We start from the raw sequence: 17,182 nt of genomic DNA, 5'->3' as shown, positions 1-17,182 counted from the left end.
ACACGGATCGTAACGTTTTGCACGGTTAATTGGAGGATGGTGTAACCTTGAAGTAGCCACAGAATATGTTCAGCCTTCAAGCCTCGGTTGCCTTTCAAGCTGACATCTTCGAGGATTAATACCAGGCTAATGTGAAACTCCTACGGAGTACTATATTTTTCTACTTATTTTTTTACAGCAAACTCCTCTTGTAGATTTGAGTTTGTTTTCTTGGGACGTGAATCTAAAAGTTAAAACGGCTAAAACCCCAAATCCGCCATCCATTCGTACCCCCACAATCCCCACAAACACCGAGCAGCAAAGATGGGAGTAGCTCTCAGGGCGCCCGTCGCGCTCCGCCACCTCGTCGTCGCCGGAGGGCAGAGGAAGCGCTACATCGGGGGCAACAGGAAGCGCGGCCACGCGCAGCGCCGCTACTTCACGCAGCCCCTCGAGATCCTCTGGAGGCGCGATCCCCATTCTCCTTTTCGTATCCCCGCGCCCGCCGCCGCCCGCAGCGAGGCCAACGCCTCGTCGCAGCCGCCGCCTCTCGAGAACGCTTCCTTCGAGGAGTACTACAAGGTGGGACTCCTGCTTGCTCAGCCATACGTTGCGCGCCGCTTCCAGTTCTTATCAATTCTGTCTGGTGCGTTTCGAAGTGCATCGGAGTGTGACTGTGTGAGGGGTGTCGAAATTCGAGCTACTTTTTGGTTGTTGCAATGGTGGTGATTGTGTTCGTAACTTCGTATCACTGATTTTCACTACGACCTCTGTATAAAACTATAAACTGTATCTGTCATTCCTCTGTGATGCGCTACCTGTAGGTGGTGACTTTGTTTGAACTACAAAGTTGTTTACGAAAGGATTTTGTGGGAATGTGCGTTCTGACGCTCTGAGGAATTCCATTCAAATGTTGATCCTTAAGGCCTGCGTGCATGTTTATTATCGCTTGCAGGAGCAGCGAATCGTTCGTGAGGAGGAGTGGGATGCCTTCATGAGTGTGCTTCGGAGACCATTACCGGCGACGTTTAGGATCAATGCTAGGTGATGCTGGTTTCTCTGAAATGATATGATGCACTTACCAGTTACCACCTTGGCCTTCTTTTGATTTTACTACTTCCACATTCTTAACATAAATAAGTATTGCTTGTTATATGTGCATTTGGAGTCTTGGACTGGATCCAGTTTTGCTTATTCCCCTGCCTTCTCATTCCTAAAAATGTGTAGCTCCTTCCCAAAAATTGTATAGTGTGGTTCACATGTAATTCACATGCAGTCATATGTTTTCTTTCATAGACTATGCTCTATAGAAGAGAGAAATTCTGGTGGTGAACTCGTGATCCATTTCAGTTACTAATATGCACAAACTGTCACATTAATTGCCACTCTCTGAAAATTGACTTAGTTCTAGAGCAGTAACTCCCAGTGTCATTACGCTTTACCGAGTGAAGAATTTCTAAAGAATGTAACGAAAAAACTATAACTTGGCTTATAATCAAAGATTATTTACTAGGCAATATCATGCTCTTTTCTCAGGCTACTATTACTTCTGTATGCTTGAATTGATGCAGCAGCATATAAATTCATTCTTCGGATCAATTCTTCTTGAATAAGCTGAGTTTTCCTTTCCTTTTTCAGCTGTCGATTTTGGAGAGACATTTTCTCTAAATTAGAAAATGACTTCAGGGGATCCTTGGAGAGTGAGGTTGCCTCTTGCTTGATCTATACACTTTCAATTAATGCTAATGCTACCCCTTGACATTTTACGATGTATTTCTTAACTAAAACTATTTGCAAAGGTTAGTGATGAACATGTAGAAGATGCTATTAGTCCCTTGCCTTGGTATCCAGGCAATCTTGCATGGCATTTGAAGTTCTCTCGGAAGCAACTGAGAAAAAATCAGGCACTTGAGAGGTAATCAACTCTAGCATGAAGTACTTAAAAAGAATGTTTCTGATGACATGTTATTTATGTAATCATCTGCCTCCACGTTATGACCAAAGCTCTCCATTCGCCAAATATATATCTTCAAATTCTGCAACATTCTTATCCATGCTTTGCTTTAAAATTCTTATGCCATCCTTATGAAGCAAAACTTGCCATACATTTCGTTTGGGCCTTTATTATTCATTTCATGCAACCTCTTGGGTGATTTTAGTGTGCTAACTGAAAGTAATTTTGCTGAATAATTATGGATTTTCAGATTATGCAGCACATCAGTACTCTTTTTGTAAAAATTGAGGTTGCTTACTGAATTGTGTAAATTTAGGGAAGAGCTCAGTTTCATCACTTGACAACATTGTGTTATCCCAACTTATTTATTTATTTCATATCCAAATCATTGTTATACTTTGTTGCAACCTTGTTGTACTTTTGATTAGGGCACTCTTTTGATTCAATCATTTATATATTCCAGTTTTCATGAGTTCCTAAAGCACGGGAGTGAGGTTGGTAACATAACTAGGCAAGAGGCTGTTAGCATGGTGAGCAATTCTTACCGATTAGCTTATGTACTATTTTTACCTTGACTATTATTTATCTTAGTATCTCATAGCCATATACATAATGCTGTGTTTCCATAATTCAAATAATTTCTGCAGGTGCCACCCTTATTTCTGAATGTACAACCTGATCACCATGTTCTCGACAGTATGTTAGTCTATTACTCTTGTCCACTATGATAAATATCCTGTGCACTCATACAAGTTGACTTTTAAATTATCACTGGATCTAGGGAATCCTAGATTTGATGGGAAGACAAAATAACTCGTGTATATAGCCTTGCAGATATTTATATATCTATTTATCTTGTGTAGTGTGTGCTGCTCCAGGATCTAAAACTTTCCAGATACTTGAAATGATTCATCAATCAAAAGAGCAAGGTCTACTTCCAAGAGCACTGGTATATATCACCATCTATCACGTAGATCACTACAAGCTTATAACTTCTGCTGATTTACAGAGAAGGAACTTTAGTTACATTATTTGACAGTAACTAGTTTGGTACATATATCTACTACAACACTTGTTATAATCCCCAGATTGTTTTCAGAAATGAAAGCTCTAGTTATACCTTTTTCCTTGGCCTAAAAAAATAGTTATACCTTTTCCTTTCCTTTGCGGGAGTGTGATTAGGTCATAGCTAACGATTTCAAAGTGCAAAGATGTGATCTCCTCATCCATAATACAAAGAGAATGTGCACTGCCAACCTGATAGTGACAAACCATGAAGCACAAAACTTCCCCAGTTGTTCTCTTGCAATGGATCACGGCAAACCACAAGGGTTAGAATTCGACCGAGTACTTTGTGATGTCCCCTGTAGTGGTGATGGGACTATCCGTAAAGGTCATGATATGTGGAGAAAGTGGTAAGAGTTGAAACTTTATTCCATTCGCCTATTGTTTCCTTCCCTTTTTCTTCCCCCAGGGTCACAATCTGTCAACTTTCCAGGAACTCAAGTACGGGGAATGAAATTCATCTTCTCCAAGTAAATATTGCTATGCGTGGTAAGGATTTGTATCAAACCTAATATTAGTACGTCACACGCTGGTTTGTTATCTTGCTTATGGTAAGAGAGGTGTTGATATCTTCTTTGCAACCCAAGGTATCACCATGATTCAATTAGTCTTAGTTATATGTTATGAACTATTTCATGAACCTGAGCATATAGTCACCTTTCTACTTAGGAATTTTTTGGAGAATTCCTCTGGAACAGTTATTTCTGTAGTGTGTGTTGCTTGTGTCATGTTTGCTGTCTGATCTTTGATCCTGTCATGTTGCCATCTAATTATTCTAACTATTTACTTCTACTTTTAATGAGATATATAGAACACAAGAACAAGCAAGTTAGGGGGGGGGGGGGGGGACAAAAGGAGAGAAGGGGAAGGAGCGCCTACTCAAGGGACCGAGGCAACTGAGATCAACCAGGTCCGAAGAGCCTCCTTAGCCCCAGTGTTAAATCTACAACTTTGAGAAAGGATGGAAAGGCGAAATCTAGCTAGCCAGCTATTGACCGAAGGAGTAACATTGTTGAAGATGAGATCATTTCTACATTTCCACAGTTCCCAGGCCGCGGAGAGAAAGACTTCTCGGTGGATGATAGGCGCTACTGAGTTCTTGACCAGAGGGAGCCGGTTTCCAACAGAGGAACCAGGGTCCCTTCCAGCCCAAACGATGCCAAGACGCTCCCAGCAGCTGTTGCTGAAAGAACAATTGAAGAAGAGATGGTCCCTGGCCTCCCTAGCGTTGGCATTACAAAGCACACAAGCGAGCAGCCCATCCCTGTTGCAGTTCCTCTGATCCATCATGTCCCTAGTGTTGAGTCTTGTCACAATTAAGCAGCCAATTAAAACTCTTTATCTTGGGAATACACTTGTTCTTCCAAATCCACTCAGACGAGCTAGTGCCTTGCATCCTGGGGAAGCAGAGCTGATAGTAACGCCTTGAGGAGAAGGCCGTGGATCCCCAACGGCACATCCAGAGATCCTTGTCTTGTGGCACCAGATGCAGAGAAGCAGTGATGCGAAGAATGTCCTGAAGTTCTTGGAAGGCCAGGGCAGAAAGGGGCAGAGCAAACAGACCAAAGGGGTCCTCAGCGTTCACAAACTCCTGAAATGAAATGTCTTTGTCGAGGGCAAACGAGTAAGCCTGCGGAAATTGGTTGCGGAGAGGGGCAACGTCCCATTCATCGAGCCAGAAAGCAATGGAGACACCTGACCCCGGCAAGGCCTTAACCACATCTTTATAAGGCTGAATCAAATGAACTAAATCCCTCCACCAGAAGGAGCCCACCTCATGATTTGGCATAGGGAGAGCATGCTGGTAATGGGAAGACCAAATCAACTTAACCCAAGGAATGTCCATCTGGTTATAGAACTTGTGCAGAAATTTGACCATTTGAGCCTCCAGAGCCTTACATTTTCTAGTAATCTCAGATTTATTCCAAAGGGCGATTCTGCGATGCTTGTCCACCGCTTCCTTGAAACCTTCTCGCACTTTGAAGACACTGAGAGCAAAGGCAGGAAGTGCAGAGAAGACCGATTTCACAACCTACAGCCGGCCCCCAAAAGAGAGGAAGGAGGAGCAAGAAGCAAGCCTGCGATCGATAATGGGCATGAGATCCCTAATCTTGGGGCGAGCAGTGCCCACCGGCAAGCCAAGATAAGTGAAAGGGAATTTGCCAATGGAGCAACCAAGCGTGCCCGCTAAAACCTCAGCTCTGTGATCAGAATCAGAAATGTTGATGGGGATCAGGCAAGATTTAGAGAAGTTCACGCGCAACCCAGTCGCTTGGTAAAAGGTTTGTAGCAACGCTTTGAGGCAAAGGAGTTGCAAACTAGAGGCCTGCATGATGATGAGTGTGTCATCAGCGTACTGCACAATCGGGAACTACTCGTCACCATTGGGGATGGGAAGGCCAAGTAGATTCAGTCTGAAGGCGTGGTTGATGATAATCTGGAGCAAGTCCGCAGCGAGCACAAAGAGAAGGGGGGAGAGAGGGTCACCCTGACGCACCCCCCTAAGACAGTCAAATTGTTTGCCGGGAACACCATTGAGCAAGATCGAAGAGGAGCCCGACGCAAGATTCTCAATCCAACCCAGCCATCTGTGATCAAAACCCATAGACTGAAGGATAACAAGAATGGCCGAATGATCAACAAGGTCAAAAGCTTTTTCAAAATCCAGCTTGATAACCACCACCTCCCGGTGCGATTGCTTGCACTGATGAATGTATTCCAAAGTCCAGGCAAGGCAGTCTTGGATGGATCTACTCTTGAGGAACCCATACTCGTTGATGTGAACAATATTCAAGATGACTTGCTGCAGTCTGAGGGACAACATCTTGCCGATCAATTTCATGCAGGTGTTGAGCAAGGAGATGGGTCGAAAATCATTCACCGATTTCGGAGCCAGCACCTTAGGAATGAGAATGATAAAGGAGGCATCGAGACATCTCAAGCTGACATTGTGATTGTAAAACTCATTGCACATTTCATAAATATCTGATTTGATGATATGCCAGCAAGCCTTGAAGAACAAACCATTGAAACCATCCGGACCCGGGGCACGATCAGACGGGCGGAGTTTAACAGCGGCGTCGATTTCTTCATGAGAGAACGGCGCAGACAAGGCCTCCAGCCCAGGGAAATGGGGAATGAGCCCAGCAATTTCCGGCGCCAAGGAACGCGGATCAGCATGGCCCAGCCTGTCCCGAAAGGTCAACCAGAGGGCATGGGCCTTGGACTGATGCGAATCCGCAAGAAGACCATCAGGCCCACGGATCGGAGGAACAACGTTGTGGCGATGGGCTTTGGTGGCCCAAGCGTGAAAGAACTTAGTGCATTCGTCACCCAGTTTGGCCCATCTGATAGAACACCGCTGTTTCCAAATGATCTTCAGATATCTGAGACGAGCGACGTGGGCCTTGAGTAAACTCCTGAAATTGAACTCATGGGTGACAAGCGGACGGAGCTCTTCCAGACAGTCCAATTCAATGATCACCATCTCACTGTTGCAAATCCAAACCTCCAAGTGAGGCGAACGCTTGCTCCAGGTAAGGCGCGCCACCACCCGGCCGGCCAAGGAATTGGCACGGACAGGCAAATTCCAGAAAGTGGTCACCACATCGAGGAAACCCGGCATATGAACCCAATAATTCTCAAAACGAAAGACGGACGGCTTGGGGATCGAAGAGGCAATGCTAACCACCACAGGGGACATGATCAGAAGTAGCACGTACCAAAGATCTCACAGAAGTGTTACGATGGTTGATCATCCACGCATTGGAGGTGAAGAACCAATCCACTTGCTCCAAGAGCGGGTCTTCCTGCATGTTGCTCCAGGTGAAGGCGCGGCCAATGAGAGGCAGCTCATTGAGCTCCAGGGCCGCAATGGTGTTGTTGAAGTCAAGAATGTCCCGAATGTTGCCGCCCGGACGGTTGCGGTTTTCCAGCGAACGATAGAGATTGAAATCCCCAAGGAAGACCCAGTCATCCTCATGTCCCGAATGTTGCCGCCCGGACGGTTGCGGTTTTCCAGCGAACGATAGAGATTGAAATCCCCAAGGAAGACCAAGTCATCCTCATCGCCAATGTCCAAAGAGCAAAGCCAATCCAAGAACTCAGGCCTTGTAGACGACGTGCAAGGACCGTAGATGTTGACAATATGGAAGCAGACGGCCGAGAGGTTGGATTGCAGGAGCACATGGAGAGCGAAAGGGAGCAAGTCGATGACGGTGCCGGTGAACAACGCGCCATCCCAGATAGTAATGAGCCCCCCAGATTTGCCCAGAGAACCAGAAGCCGGCACAAAAGAAAAATGGTCCAGCCGTCTAGGAGCAAGCTGCTTAACAAAAGCAAGATCGAAATGCACCTTTTTAGTCTCCTGAAGGCAAACCACAGAGCAATCACCTTCCAAAATGCGAGCACGAACCGCATCATGCTTACTGGGCGCATTGATGCCACGAACGTTCCAACAAAGGACGTTCCAAGCCCTAGTAATAGAAGTCGTACTATTCATTACAACAAGTAAAAGAGTAGAGCAACATCAGCCAAAGCACAGCAAAGGCTGGAAAATCATACAAGTTCAACACAAAATAAGCGCAGTTACAGCAGTCTGAAGGGTGGAACAGAACATGGGCCAAAAGAAGCCTCCCCGGGGCAAAGGACCCCCCACGTCTTCTAATCATCAGTTGTGTCAACATTGGGCACATCTTGGTTGTTGTTGAGCTTGTTGGCCTCCAGCTCCGCAGGAGCGAGACCACAGAACGACACCCCAGTAGATCGAAGGACCTGCAGAGGGATCGGCGCTGGCACCTGAACATCAGCGGCTGGTTGGAGGTGCTGACGGAGATCCGCAGGAAGAGCCTGGTTGATGGAGCGATGCGAAGAACCACTCGAGGCCGAGTGTGAGCCAGACTTCGATCCATGCAGGAGCTGGCTGGAAGCGACCCGGTGCATGGCGGCGAAGTCGCATTTGAAACCCTTACTGATGGCGCGGAGACGTGGGCTGCGACGAACATTCTCCTCAAAAACGAGTCTTCCACAAGGATGGGCTGGCATTGAATGGGCCGACGAAGCTAGGCCCATCGCTTGAACCCCATCATGGCGGGAAGAAGCCTTATCACCCCCAGCAGAGCGCCCCCCAGTTCTGGAGCGACGAGCGTAGACTGTCGAAACTGCCGATGCCTCTTGGCCTGATGGTGTCACTGGCATGAGACAGAGCAGGAACACTAGCAGCAGCAGCAGCAGGCAGCTCCAATTTTCGGATTGGCAAGAACTGAGAGGAGTTGGCAGACTCCTGAGCCTCTTGTTGATCGGCCAGACCACCCAGATACCTGATGAGCCATCTCTTCTTGACAGAGGAATGAGCGATATGCTGGAGAACCTCAGCTTGATTCTGGTTGATCAGGTTCAGAATGTTGTCTGCCAACGGAGCCACATCAGCAGGAACAGAAGGAGGAGCAGGCGCAGTCCCAGTATCCAACTTCTCAGTGGGCGTAGGGGTGAGGCCCGGAATGTGCATATCAGCCGCATTCTACTGGAAGTTCTGGGCAGAAGGAGGAGCAGGCACTCCCCAGAAACGAATCGGCTCGTCCGCCAAATAGGAGGCACAGCTAGGGTTGCCCGGCACAAACGGGATCCTCTTCTTGCCATAGGGATCAGTAGGATCAAACTCAGGCTCAACAAGGGGGTCAGAAGTACGGGTGTGCTGTTCCAGGAGAGCAAACTGAAGGTCATCATCCAAATCCGTAATCAAGTCCATATCATGCTCTGACTCCGTGATGAAGGGCTCCCGGGCAAGCTGAAGGTCCAGGTTCAGCGCGCCAGAATCACGAACATGGCTTCTGAAAGAGATACCAGGCAGCGCCCGACGGCGAGGGGCCGGGCTAGGACCAAGGCACAGATCAACCTGCTCAAAGCTGTCAGAATTAATACTATCAGAGGCTGCCGGCCCGCGGATGATCCTCAAACCAAGCGGGCGGTTGGGGGCGAGATGGTCAAGCGGAGAAGGGGGGGAATCCGGCATCTGAACTTGGGGTTCCGGTTGCTGCTGCTCCTCCACCGGCCAACCAACAAGGACATTGTCATTCCCCTCGGCCGGTTGACCCCACGGCACCCAGCCATCCTCCGCCTGGGGGGGAGGAAGGGGGGCATGCCGATTCCTGGTACCCTCCGGCACCTCCTCCTCGAAAGGCAGATTACCGTCCAAATCACCATCCAAGAGCATAGTAGGCATGGTCCAAGAACGGCCCCTGCCACCATACCGACAGACCTGCTCCAAAATCGTACTACGGGGAACTCTCAGATGCTCTTTAACCAAACAACGAATCAAGATGTAAGCCTCCTTCATGGGTCTGTCAACCCAGTTGAGTGGCACCCCAAAGCGAGAAACAACCTGACGAAAGAGCCTTTCCTCACAGAAATCCAGCGGCCAACCCAAGAACATGACATAAAACATACGAAGCCCCTCAGTGCGTCTAGCATTAGGAGCCTCATCATGCCTGAGAAAATAAAGAACCCGACCCACCGCAAGATGGAAGAAACCCGGCCTAGAGACCAACCTGTCCCTCATAAGAACATTGGCGAGCTGAATCACCCCGGCGCAGAACGGATGAATATTGGACCCAAGAACAACGAAGTTGTGAGGTTGCGCGGTGATGGCGTTGATTACCTCGTTGAGGGTTTGCTGGCGGATGTGGATCTGGAGGTCCTGGTCCGGGGGGTCGACGACGGCAATCGCGTGATCGTCGTGGTGGAGACGCGGCACCTCGCCGGTGTACAGAACCTCCTCCGGGTTCTGCTCGTCGCCGCCATCAAGCCAATGGAGGCCATCCGGGACCTAGCCGGACGGGTCGAACACAAAGTTGGCCATGAGGCGCCGCCGAACCAGACCAGCGAACGCCGAAGCAAGGTGGAGGGATGGGGGTTTAGGCGGCAGAAGCTGGAGAGCCTGGGGGGACGAAGTAGTACTAACTGGAAAGGGAGAAGGAACGCCGGGCGAAGTACACCAAAAGGCGTCGAGAAACCCGAGGGGCGAGCAACGTGGCAGGCGACGCCTAAACAGCCCGGGAGGCCGCATACCCACCCAGCGAGCAGGTCTCTGCCAGGGGGCCCTGGAGCGCAGCGAGGGGCGCGAATATGAACCGAAACTCATAACAGGCCTGGAGCCCAAGACACAAGGCAAGTCCAATCCGCCACAATAAATGCGACGGAGGGGACGCGAGCAGACCGCAGGCCTAGCGAGAGGCCTAAGGGATGGCAAGGGCGGCATGCGGCGCCCCAAACCCCTGTCAGACGAAAGGCCATCATGACCGGGGAGACCGAGGGAAAAGCGGGAGCCAGGCGGCGGGCAAGCAACAGGAGCCAGCACCGGCAAACCATGCAGCAACACGTCGATGGCGTGCAAAGGCGTCGGAACAGCGGTCGCACTGGGAGGAGAAGTCAACAACTCTTGAACGGGCGAAGGAACAGGAGTAACGGTCGAACCGAAGCGCCAGGGCCCACGCACCGGCAGGAACGAAGATGGGACCGGACAGGCAATGCCGCCGACGAGCAGCGGCGCCAAAGGGTCCGGCGGGCCGGAGGGCTTGGAGTATACCAAACAAGCCTCATAGGCAATACAATCCGCAAAACGGAGACGTCCCGAACGGGGACGCAGGGAAGGACGTTTCTTCTTCTTGAGGATCGGCTGCGTGCCCAGCTTATCAGCGATCTCCATCGCCTGAAGGGCGTTATCCGAGCACCGCTTGGCGTGCTGGACCAGCGTCCAATCCTCCTCATTTTCCGAAAGCCAGAGCGCATACTCACGACGCCAGTTGGGGCCGCCGAAGCTCCACAGGTGGAAGAAGCAGGTGAAGTGCCTGTTCGAAACGGCACTAAGCTTTGTGATCTCAAGCCCGACGTGCTTGCTGCACACCGAGAAACGGCACACACGATCCGCCAACTGCACAACTTGAAGCAGAGAACCACGGGCACCCAGAACCGCCTTGAGCGCGGATTCCACCGAGAGCAGGTCAAGGCGAAAGTCGGCCCGGCCGAAGGAGACAACCAGCAGGAAGGCAGCATCACGTGAGAGGGGATGAACCGCCTGTCTGTGTCGAGCGAAGATACGGCGAGCGAAGCTGAGGCCGGAAGCAGAAACATCCGACAGGGCAACAAGTGAAGCAGAGGACGGCGAACCAGCAGGGGGACCCGGGAGCGAGTGCTGCAGCATAAACTCCGGGCGAGACTTGAGGAACTCCGCCAGGAGAGGAGCAGAATCCAGGCCCGCTGCCCGGCGCGCCGCATCCTCCAGGCAGATGGACTGAAAGGCCTCCGCCTCCGAGTAGCCAGCCTCGCAAAGATCGTTGAAGGCGTGGAGGAGAGAGCTGGACGAAGAAGCAGAGGCGGGGCGCCGGGAAACCGGTGTCAGGAAGTCAAAGGCCACTTGGACATCTTTAGCAGCATCGAGCCAGAAGGAGCCGCAGGCATTGGAGGCCTCGGCAGCATGGAGCGAAGACGAGGCTGACCGGAAGGGAGCAGCAGGAGCAGGGGGCACGCTGGAGGCGAGGTCGGCCGGCAGGGACGGGCGCGAGGGGCTCGCGAGAGCCGCCCGCTCAGAGGAGCGGACCGTTGGAGTCATGTTTCTCTCCTTTTCGAAAAGCAATTATCAGTAGCAAGTTCAGTACTAGTGGATGAAGAAAAAAAAGGTCAGAGCAGTGTCACAGTGAGCAGGTACATGTACATAATCCATCAGAAAAGGCCAAGTGCAGTCAGATATATTCTGTACTGCGCAAAAAGAGGCATCTCATGCAAATTGAATGTCATTATATGGCTATTTGTTTTCGTCCTTTTTTCCACGATAGGATCGGTAACCCATACCCATACGTTTGAGTCCTTCATTTCATGGAATGGTGTAACAGAAAGAGATGTTGAATATAATTTGGTTATCTTTTGAGGCGGCATGTATGTTGAAGTTCTCTGACTAATAATATGTAATACCAGAATTATTAATTTGCTGTTTCAGGTATTGCCTTACTTAAAGTGGGTGGAAGGATGGTTTACTCAACTTGCTCAATGAATCCTGTTGAAAATGAAGCTGTTGTTGCTGAGGTATTTATTTAATTCTAGAAACTTCCATAACTATAGCTTCTCCCTTTAAACTGTGGCTTTCATGTATGTTACAAATGATGGTTTTCATGCTGATCAACTAGCAGCTACCAATTTCTTTCGGTGTGTGTTATTTCTCTCATGTAATATTTCAAAACTTGGATATCTGTAAACCCTTTCTACATGAATCAATTTATTATTATTTTTCTTAGTTCATTCTGTTCCATAACATAAGTTATCATTGTAATTTGTTCTTATTTCGCATAATCATGTAGCTTCTTCGTAGAAGTGGAAACTCTGTTGAGCTACTTGATGTGTCTAATGAGCTGCCAGAATTGGTCCGCCGTCCTGGACTTAACACTTGGAAGGTTCGTGCACGCATACATATATCATGATTTATTTCTTGACATTTTTTTCTGTGTTCTGTCCAGGAGATAGTGCTTGCCTTCTTTCCTTTGCTCTCCCTTATTGTTAGCTTAGTTCGCTTATACTTAGTCAAGCTTTGTTTTGCTCGTTTTCTAGGGTAGTCCTGGTTCTGGTTTTGGCGTGTTGTATGTTAAGTTTTGGCGCCTTCTCAGCATTCTTCTAATACAAAATGACAAGCTATTCAATGCGTGTTCAAGAAAAAACTTTTTTGTGTATTTATGAAAATATTTTTGTATTTTCTATGTGTACTGTCCACAAGATAGGTGCCTGCTATTTCTGCTAACTATGATATTCTTGAATGCAATCTTTTCTGTTTGGTGTTCAGTTGAACTGTTGCTTTACACTGGCAGACCCTGCATATTAGATATTAAGGTGTCAAAACTTTGTCCTCCCATTCTGCTTTTCCCAGTGTTTCCTCTTTTGACTTTTGCAGGTAAAAGACGGAGGATTTTGGTTTCAGACCCATGAAGATGTTCCTCGCAATAGGAAGAATGTAATATTGCCAAGCATGTTTCCTTCAAGTGAAAGTACCCATGAAGGCCACACAGTGAATAATGGTATCGGAGCCAATTCTAATCACAGTACGAGCTTCTCAAGAGATTTCAACATTGAAGCAGCAGGCAATGTTAATTGTGATTCCGCTAAAAGATTAGATTACACTTCCAGTAGAGTGGACTCAAATTTCTCTCTGGATCGTTGCATAAGAATTGTTCCTCATGACCAAGATGGTGGGGCATTTTTCATTGCAGTTCTTCATAAAGTGTCCCCACTGAAGGGTAATCTCCTGGTTTTGTTACTTATGCACAATTGAATTTTACATTTCGTGAACATTTGCGTGTGGTTAGATTTGCTGGTATGCACTATCATTGATGTACTTAAATGCATTCACAAAAATTCTTTCAGAAAGCCAGATGATAGAGGTGAGAAAAACTGAGCACCCACTCTTGACGGACAGGATGGAGAAACTTCCGAAACAACATCAAGAAGAAATTGACAAAAAATTGATGAATCAGCATAGTACTGTTACTGAAGCTCTTGATGATGATAAATTGATCGATGAACAGAAACATTTAAGCATGGACAACGAAACTTCAAAGGATAACAACTTAATTGGAGTCAGAATGGTTTCTGATGATGTAGAATATGGTCAGGCAGAATCAGGTGATCGAAGTCATAGAACAAAGAAGTTGCACAACGAACACAGGTGGAAAGGGGTTGATCCGGTGCTATTTTTCAAAGATAATTCTGTGATCGAAAATATAGTATCGTTCTTTGGCATCAAGGAATCATTTTCACTTGAAGGCCATCTGGTGACTAGAAGTACTGATAATGCAAGGAGACTGTACTACATATCAAAATCAGTACAAGAAATTTTGGAACTTAATGTACAAGTTGGTGAGCAGATTAAAATTGCCTCTCTTGGGGTAAAGATGTTTGTAAGTTCTTCAATTAGGCAGTTTTTTCTTCTATTTAATCTCTTTTCGTGATATTCATTTATATCCGAAACAATTCTAAACAATGAGCTAACTCCATTTCTGTCATCTTTCAGGAAAGGCATAGATCGAAAGATGGCTGTTCATGTGCATATAGACTATCTTATGAGAGTCTGTCATTGCTCCTTCCATACATGAGCAAGCGGATACTATATGCGTCTCCAATCGACTTCCAGCACCTTTTACAATACAGGACCATTAACTTTGCTCATTTCGTCGATGCCAGATTTGGGCAGGAAGCTGCATCTTTGATGCCTGGATGCTGTGTTGTAGTGCTACGTGAAGGTAACATTGCGCCCTGTGTACACCTGAAAGGTTGAAAGAAATCGTGACTTGTGGACTTATGGTAATGTAATATTTTTAATATTTCAGGGCTTCAAAATACCGATTACATAGCAATGGATCCCTCCGCCATTGCCATTGTTTGCTGGAGAGGAAAGGCAACTATGATTGTCTTGGTTTCTCCACCCGATCGGAAGGAACTGCTTGAATATCGCTTCGGGTTCAAAGCTTTCAGTGTTGAAGATGAGAGTTCTAACCACAAGATTGATTGATTACATGAGGGAGCTGATAAGTGATAACACCGTTGAGGTGGATGATCAGAACATGTGGTTAGAAGTAAAAGATTTTGCATGATAACGAGGCCTAGTAAACAGAGTTGGCATGGTACGTCAGGATTTTGCTGCTGGATGTTGAAGGGCTGTTTAGAGCAATCTGAAGGTGTTATCTGCTGATTTTGTATGATATCGAGTTCATCCTTTGCCGAAGCCAGCCTCTGGATGACCGCCGGCGCCAAGGCTCTTCAGAGGCTGTGGTTCCATTCACGCCCTCTTGACTAGCCTCCTTTGTGTTAGCCTAGTGTACAATTTTGTCATGTTCCTTTTTCTGCGTTTTGGGCTTTTTCCTTGCTCTACTTTTCTTTTCTTGTTCTTTTGTTTTCACTGGCTGAAATGCCCGTGTGTTGCAACGGAACAACAAAATAAAATGATACATTCAAAACATGCATCAAACTCTTCTTTAACGATCACAAATATCCCTTTAAAAAAGTTTTTTTCGAAGATTGTGTCTCTATATTCTAATCTCTCAAAATAGAACAATACACTTCTTTCTGAAAATTATATAACATCATCCGGTCAAAGAAGTTTTGAGACGAAATCACTTAATTTTTTTTAGTTTTCTCCACTATCTCACTTCACCTGTTAAAACAAATAGTTAGAAGGGGCAACAAATTTATGTTTTGGCAGCTGGATGTTCATTTATGAGTATAGACATTTGATTATTTTGTTGAGTATGGCTATTCTGATTTTGCTGGTTTTCTGAAGGAGCTTATCAATATTAGATTAAATCAAGGCTAATTAATAAACTGGCAGTGCACGTGTAATTTTTTTTTCAATTATCTGCTCGTATTGTTCGACGGATCTGGCTTGTGGGCAGTTCAGACGACTTGACATCATTTGCCTCATGGCTATCTGCCCTCTCGTAGTCATGTCTCTGCGTGGTAACTGGAGTCCGTCTTATATGACCGGCAAGTATTAAATGTGGCGGCTCGCCTGCGGATATCCGACCCAAATGGGTAGGATGTGGGTCGACGTTTACGCCCATGAGTATACCCGATGGCTTACCCGATTAGTCATGAGTAGGGTATGGGTATCGATTCATACCCATGGATACCTGATGGGTCGCCCGGTTAATATTTTAATTAAATAAATATTATTTTTATTATATAATATGTGAACTCTTTGAACTTAATAGCGAAATGTGGACTCTTTGATGCAATAAGAATTAACGGATGAACTCTGCTGTAAAAAAATAAATAAAGACCAAGACCAAGTGCAAAATTGGCCCAATAGCCCATGACTCGATGAGCCATCAACTTGGCCTGTTTGGCCATCTCTCTCGCTCAGTCAGGCTCACAGAAGAAAAGCATCAAGACGCCATCTCCCATCTCCCATTCTACACTCGGCCATCATTTCTCGTGTCTCTACTATGCCAGAGGCGCCACCGCCATTCTCTCTCGCAGTCTGTCTCATCAGCTTCTTCTAACAATTCGCCATCTCCTCGTATAATTTAGCCCTAGGAGGAGACGGCCGTGGCTGGGAAACGGAAGAGGGGACGGCCGTGGTTTCGGTTCCTTGCCCAATGGGTGTTCGATCGGGTCTCATCTTCTGACTCCCGTAGTGTTTCAACGGAGCGATCTTTTTCTCGTCAGATTCGGAGTTGTTGCTCGACTCTCGTAACAATCCCGCTGGCGATGGATTCCCTCGCGGAGCTCCAGTCTAATTCGGTGCAGGTAATGGGCCAACCCGCTTAGTAGGCCTAAAATACATGCAATCTTGGAGGGCCCACAATTGTTTGGAAAGTTTGACAGACGACGGTGAAAGAAACGGTCCGTATTTTTTAGATAGGTATAGATTTTGTTCATTGTTTGGTGTGTTGTAGCTTTCATCTTCTCAGCGCTTCTTGTAATGAAAATGACATACACTTACATATGGGTTCAAGAAAGAAAAAGAAGTTTGACTGCGGGAAAAATGAAAATGGAGTAGTGTTGCTATAGATAGAAAGAAAATAATCTCTTCAATTTCTTTAAGAATAGCTTATTCAAAAGAAAAGTTTTCTGTTTGCTCTGGATGAAAGAACAAAGGAGGTTTTTTTTGGATAAATAGAAGCACGGAAACAAAAAACGGAAGCTTTACTGCGGAAAAAAGTGGAAACAGATGAAAATTTCTGAGGAAAGCGGGGCCTTCGTATAGAGTTTTTTTGTTTTCCTTAAGCTTCTAGCCATAAACATCTATCGTAATCATGAGTAATATTCTTGGCATTCTATAGTTGTCATGATGCCAAATTAAAATGTATGCAGAGCAATTTGATATTCTATTTCATACACTCTTCCAGTAACCATGTTAAGCACTATGTGGCAAAATTTACATCCGAAATTGAACATTTCAAATCGAGCACATTTATTAATCTTATTGTGGTTGTATCAAACCTCATGTTTGACGCTTGTGTGCGTATAATTAAGATGGATTATTCCATTTTGTTGGAGGTCCGTCAATAGCGACACATTTCAGTAGATGTTTTTTTTTGGGGGGGAAATGGAGCATTTTTCGCTGAAAGGGGAACACACAATTGTAGAATGGAAGTATGATTGTAAAAAAAGGGAAACCGGTTATTGCTTGTAAAATAAAATGGAAAT

General features: G+C 46.5%; 1 protein-coding gene across 2 annotated transcripts; it reads left to right on the top strand.

The window, feature by feature from the left end:
- Window positions 1-279: 279 nt before the first annotated feature.
- On the top strand, window positions 280-14,999 carry LOC100841242 (tRNA (cytosine(34)-C(5))-methyltransferase). 2 transcript variants are annotated; one of them, XM_010236934.3, is made up of 15 exons: window positions 280-561; window positions 935-1,023; window positions 1,618-1,684; window positions 1,779-1,894; window positions 2,397-2,463; window positions 2,581-2,629; window positions 2,797-2,882; window positions 3,116-3,348; window positions 3,432-3,487; window positions 11,988-12,073; window positions 12,346-12,438; window positions 12,930-13,272; window positions 13,400-13,932; window positions 14,046-14,274; window positions 14,362-14,999. In XM_010236934.3, exons 1-15 carry the CDS (start codon window positions 304-306, stop codon window positions 14,541-14,543), a joined length of 2,487 nt encoding a protein of 828 aa, XP_010235236.1. In that variant the 5' UTR covers window positions 280-303; the 3' UTR covers window positions 14,544-14,999. The 2 variants fall into 2 exon arrangements, with proteins under 2 accessions (XP_010235236.1, XP_014756322.1); XM_014900836.2 differs by having other exon boundaries at window positions 508-561; window positions 1,784-1,894.
- Window positions 15,000-17,182: the final 2,183 nt, after the last annotated feature.

Source organism: Brachypodium distachyon, chromosome 3 (genome assembly GCF_000005505.3).
Source record: "Brachypodium distachyon strain Bd21 chromosome 3, Brachypodium_distachyon_v3.0, whole genome shotgun sequence".
In the NCBI taxonomy this organism is placed as follows: domain Eukaryota; kingdom Viridiplantae; phylum Streptophyta; class Magnoliopsida; order Poales; family Poaceae; genus Brachypodium; species Brachypodium distachyon.
The sequence above is the reverse complement of the archived record's forward strand: the minus strand, read 5'-3'. Positions and strand labels throughout refer to the sequence as shown.

Bases quoted from the DNA above. Each gene is read 5' to 3' on its own strand.
- LOC100841242 (XM_010236934.3), top strand. From the start codon at position 304: ATGGGAGTAGCTCTCAGGGCGCCCGTCGCGCTCCGCCACCTCGTCGTC. The intron at 562-934 runs GTGGGACTCCTG...TATCGCTTGCAG, and splicing joins CCTTCGAGGAGTACTACAAG to GAGCAGCGAATCGTTCGTGA. The intron at 14,275-14,361 runs GTAACATTGCGC...TTAATATTTCAG, and splicing joins TGTTGTAGTGCTACGTGAAG to GGCTTCAAAATACCGATTAC.